The sequence below is a fragment of the Limulus polyphemus genome, unplaced genomic scaffold (assembly GCF_000517525.1).
Source record: "Limulus polyphemus unplaced genomic scaffold, Limulus_polyphemus-2.1.2 Scaffold7338, whole genome shotgun sequence".
Taxonomy (NCBI): domain Eukaryota; kingdom Metazoa; phylum Arthropoda; class Merostomata; order Xiphosura; family Limulidae; genus Limulus; species Limulus polyphemus.
Window position 1 is genome coordinate 1 of NW_013672948.1, and position 5,818 is coordinate 5,818.

General features: G+C 34.2%; 1 protein-coding gene across 1 annotated transcript in view; it reads right to left on the reverse strand.

Annotated features, from left to right (window-relative positions):
• Positions 1-399: 399 nt before the first annotated feature.
• Positions 400-5,818, reverse strand: part of LOC106474542 (gamma-aminobutyric acid type B receptor subunit 2-like) — a gene marked incomplete at both ends in the record, with an annotated part of 38,193 nt that continues 32,774 nt past the window's right edge. Inside the window, 4 exons of the mRNA XM_022402869.1 lie at positions 400-772; positions 1,009-1,099; positions 4,245-4,371; positions 5,182-5,340. Of these exons, the coding sequence (XP_022258577.1) occupies positions 400-772; positions 1,009-1,099; positions 4,245-4,371; positions 5,182-5,340 (750 nt within the window). The remainder of the gene's footprint in view (positions 773-1,008; positions 1,100-4,244; positions 4,372-5,181; positions 5,341-5,818) is intronic.

Genomic DNA, 5,818 nt, shown 5'->3' on the forward strand with positions numbered 1-5,818 from the left:
TTAAACTATATTTTAAATAGTCAAATTAATCTATATTTTAAATAGTCAAATTAATCTATGTGCTAAATAGTCAAATTAATCTATGTTCTAAATAGTCAAATTAAACTATGTTCTAAATAGTCAACCAAAAGAACATAATTTACAAGAATCTTACTTAGGTTTTGTTTTTGGACAGATTAAGATGTATTTTCTTGAGTAACTCGTGATTTGAGTTCACATTTTCTACTTTTTTTAGTTATTCAAAATATGTTAAGGCAAAATTCAATACTTTGTAATGATAATATAGTTTACTTTGTACTTGGTTTGAATGCTTTTTCTTAATTATTTATTTTAAAATGTTTAGTTATTATACCAAAATAGCTTAGTCATAAGTGTAATCTACCACACACACACACACACACCTTTTCGGAACGACCCTAAATTCAGTTGCTCGAAGTCTTCATCACATGAGGACGACATCCCATTCACTAACGCTCTCTGGCGGAAATTTCTGATAGCTCGAGCGTATGAAGTGTCGTCAGATTCTACGGGAACGTCTTGCTCTTTACGTGATAGATCTTTCGGTGAGCTGGTTGATTCACTACTGCATTCAGAGTCAGAATCCATATGTTTAATGGTTTGGCCAACGTTTTGTGTTACCGAAAGGGGGTGCATTTCCGTAATTGTAGTTATATCATTTTCTTTAAACGTTATTTTTCTGACTTCATTTTGGTGATTGCAGTATCTTTGTTTAGTTTCCTCTGTAGGTGCCGTAATTTTTCCGTGGGAATTACTGAAATTCACAATAAAAGTTAAAAGTTATAGAACGGTTGGTGTTAAAGGAAGTACAAGAAACAACAATAACAGAAACACTACCTAGGTAATGTAACGTTGTATTGGTTAAACTTTCAACTAGTAGTTTTATCAATTACATATTCCTACAATGAACGACATGCTTTTACATTAGAAAGATTACTGCATTAGAATGCAAGTTGAAATTTTCAAATGTTTTAACTAGTTTTATGTTACCTTAATATAGAATTCTGCGACAAGTCCTCCTTGATGTACTGGAATGTTGGACTACAAGAATTCTCTTCTTTAATCAAGCAAGGTCTCACCACTGAAACACAAAAAAATGAATATATAGAATCTCCTCATAACTTTTTAGTTACATAATGTCTGACCAGGGAGTTAGCAGTTACGAAAGCTTTATAATCACCACAATGCAGTAAAACATACCATTGTTGCGTCAGCGAGGTCACGTGACTAGTATCACGCCACCTCCTTCTAGAAATATCCTGTTCCTTCGTGAATTGTCGGGAGACTACTAGATTGGGGGTAGTCTGGTATATATAAGACGGTCACAACGTGACGGGGGAAGATAATGAGTAATTGAATGTATGCGGACAGAATATTGTTGGCCACGTGAGACGTTCGTTGTGAGTTCTATATAGCGTTTGTTATAGAGCGACTGTTGAAATTAAGTGTATGTAAAGTTGTACTCGGAAAGAATAAACCAGTTTTATTTAAGAAAGGACTTGTGTCGCTAAAGTTTCGTCGGAACGAATTTAACGGAAAATTAACTAACGAAAGGAGACGTAACACCATTTTAGTAACCACTGGTTTATTTCCTTAATTAAATACAAGCACGATACCAGCTTTGTTTAAATAAGCCTAGCTCTACAATTCAAATAACATACCAAATTAATTACACAAGTTGTCTGATCACTACAAAACGATATACTAGCCTCGTTACAATAGGTCTAGCTATAGAATTTAAGAAACATGCCATATTCATTACACGAGTTGTCTGATCACTACAAAACAACATACCAACGTCTATACAATAGGCCTAGTTCTAGAATTTAAGAAACATGCCACATTCATTACACGAGTTGTCTGATCACTACAAAACAATATACTGTTACGTATCTGCTTGTTTAATAATTTCCGGTAAAAATTCTTTCCGAGTGACTTCCCTTCTTGATTAAAACTAGTTTATTCTTTCTCGTTACAAACTTGTAATACACTTAATTTCCACAGTCACTTTAACTTAAACACACGCTACAATTCACAACAATTCACGCACTTTTCTTACGGTCACTACCGCTCGCTCGACTCAATTATCTGTCTCTATATCCGTCTATCTACAATTATTTTTTCCGGGCTTATATGCTAAAATAGAGGGCGCCTAGAATAGACTAGAGTTGCCAGGAAAAGTCAAGATCCTTCGAGAATCTCATGACGTGTTACTAGTGTCACGTGAGTTCCGATGTCGTAACAATACCAACTTCGATACAATAGGCCTAGCTCTAGAATTTAAGAAACATGCCACATTCATTACACGTTTTGTAGTGATCAGACAACTTAACATACCAACTTCGTTACATTAGGCCTAGCTCTATAATTCAAACAACATACCATATTCATTACAAGAGTTCTCTGATCACTACAAAACCACATACCAGCTTCGTTACAATAGGCCTAGCTCTACAATTCATGCAAAATACCACATTCGTTACACGAGATGTCTGATCACTACAAAACAACATGCCAGCTTCGTTCCAATAGGCCTATTTTAAAGTTACTTAGTCACGTAATTTTGACATTTCTTACTTGCTTATGTGTCATACAATAATACCTTAGTCAATTTTAGTGAATATGTTGGTTGACCTAACATTTTACTGTGATAAACACTACATATCTTGTTGATAAAAACCTCCAAATTAACCATTTAACTAAGATAAAACTAAGGTTTTCATATCGACCACGACTTTAGGACTCTTTGATTAATGCCAGAGGATGCTCCTATTTTGATTTGTTAATGGCTTCCTTATTTTATATTTTTATATTGTTTTTGGTTTGAACATCAAGTTTCATTCCATAGCCCAGAAGATGTTTCTGGCAACATGTATGTTTATTAACTTCACATATATCACACATCTTGTATTCCTCAACGTTTTCAACCAGTTTGTAGTCTTAACTGTGGCTCAGTAAGTTCTGTTGAAAGCCTATTGTGTCATGTATGTGTAATAAGTTTTTTATGTGATATCTTTTATATAATTTTCATAAGTCAAACTTGCCGACATTATCGTGTGTAGGGATGGCCAAGGTACGCAATAAACATGATACAAATATGCTAAAACATCAACAATGACAGATAGTTTTACTTTAAAAAGTGATTACTACTCACTTTCAGTTGTTTCTCTATCCAAGGAAGAAACCATCGCTAAGATACCAAACTTGAAAGTTACCAACCTATCAAATTGTTCATCTTTCTTTTTATTGCAGTCCAGATAACTCTACAAGTACTTTATCATTAGCTTCAGTTTAAGCCTAAATTCACTCTATATGTTTCTGGGCAGTGCACGATGTCATCGCATAGTCGTAATAGCTAGTAGTAGTTTTGAAAAAATCATAATTCTAGTGTAAACGATGTTATCACTACCCCTTGAAGTTAGCTATTTTACAAATATCTGGTGTTCCTTTAAAAATCTTATGTACAGCGTGAAACAGAAATTACCAGCCAATAATAAATGAACATGTATAATACTCAATGCCTTGTACACTATACAATCGGTGTCTTTAGGAAGCCAACCCCTATATTATGTATGAAGTGAAGGCGTAAAAAATCAGTACACATAATATTAAATTTCATTACTCAAATTTATAGAATACACTAACTTTCAGTCAGGGGAAAAAACGTCACAAAGCATGTAATAAACATTTTGTAAATGTAAAATTATGTGGGGACTGGAATGCCAGAAAGAACGCAAACAAGAATAAGGAGCGATACAGTTATACATAGGTTATCTGTACATGACTTTCAATTTTAAACTTTAATGTTAAACTGTAAGATTCATACTTGATATTAATATTGCGCAGTTGAAGATTATATATTCCTGACTGTTGGTATACAGTTTGTTTATCATAATATCATGGTTATGTCGGGGTAGGAATCATTGTAGTGTAACTAAAACCCAAGGACTTACGTACAAGGAATACCTAGTTGAGTCAAAACATGTTTTTATTATTATATACTCTCGCTACGAGGTCGGTCGAATTGACCGATCATGTAATAATTTTGTACTCGTGTATTTTACAGTGTAACGTTAAATTTTAATAATTGAAAGTCATGTAGGGATGACCTGTGTACAGCTGTATCATCCTTATATTCTTGTTCGCATTTACAAAACGTTTTTTTAAGAACATAAATAATATGTTTAGACATATATCTAAGAATCGTTTTATGAGGTTTTACCAACCTTGTAATAAACTTTCACACGAAGAGGAGGAGTTTTCAGGAATTGAAGTCATAGGGTATTTCGTCATCACCAATGGTTCTTTCATTTCTTTGAGCTCAAGCATTAATCCCTGCAGTTCAGTAGATTTCTGGAAAACGAAAAAATCAATCAGTTAGATTAATATATTTTTTAAATCATCAAACACAGTTTAGTAACGCTTAGTAAGAAAAATCACATTAAAAACGCTTATATCCAGGATATTTAGATGTTAAATCACTGGAAACATTAATGTGTTAAATAAATTTTAAAATGTTTACCTGTCAGATATCTTTAGCACGTTTGTGTTAATTAAAGCACTTCAGGACTGTTGTCTATAACCACCACACGAAGAACTCCATGAAAACCTCGTTTGAGCTGTAACATTTTCTATATTTAAATTAAAACTCTACACAAATGATAAACTTCTACAGATCCTATAGGATACTGCTTAATTTCGTTTATAACACTGAATTAGTTAATTTCTTTGTCGGACTTCGTTCAAAGCTACTTGAGTTCTATCTGCTCTAGCCGTCACCACTTTATAAGTAATAGGAATAGCAGTTATTCAACACCATCTGTCGACAATTCTTGGACTACTCTTTACTAATGATTCACCTTCGCATTATAATGCCCCAGTGGCGGAAGGGGAGTGTTCCGTCATGGTACCCCTAGTCTGAGATTCGGGGTCCTTAACCAGAGGTCACGCCTGACCCTAACTAGGACAAGAGAGAAACACCCGGTGTTCGATTTTATTTTCGTCAAAGTTTCTTCAACTAGACATACATACGTTATCCAATCTATTTATTAATGAGCTAATAGAACTTCAAGTGTCTTAATCAAATTCCTGAAAAACATTTCGAAGTTCTAAAATTTAAAGTTGACGATTCTTTTGAACGTGGATAATTCTACTTTCAAATACCTCATTCAATATCTGTTTCTGTCTGTAGACCTGATTTTCTAGAGCTTTAATTCTATTGTGTACTTCGTCGTCGAAACCCCTGTCTGAACTCTTGAAGGGCTTCATCGTGGCTCGTGCTCTTTTATCTCCAGCATCAGTGTTACGTCGCAAATCTACAAGCTGAGGTCGGAAGAAACAAGAAGCAGTAAATATATTATTTTTATATAAAACTTTAAGCTATAACACGTATGATTATATATGTTCTATTTTCAAAACGAGACCCAAGACTCGAGCGCTTTCGAACAGTTGACTATTCTTCTTCGAGAGAACAAAGGGTTATGTTTAATGAGCGTGATGAAATATATTGGCTCGGATGTCGATATCACGTAAACCGGATCTTCAATATATTCAAACAAAAGGCACAGCTATGGGCATCAAGATGGCACCAAACTATGCCAAATTTTTTATGGAAGACTTCGTTATAGAAAATCGTTAACAGTTCTTATAACTGTTATCCCACATAAGTCTCTTATGAACTTTACTATGAACTTTGGAACAAAACGAAACCTGACACCAACAGGTTATGATTGGCTAGCGCTCAAGGCCAACTCATATTGAACATCCGGTTTATGTGACATAGACATCCGAGCCTATATAT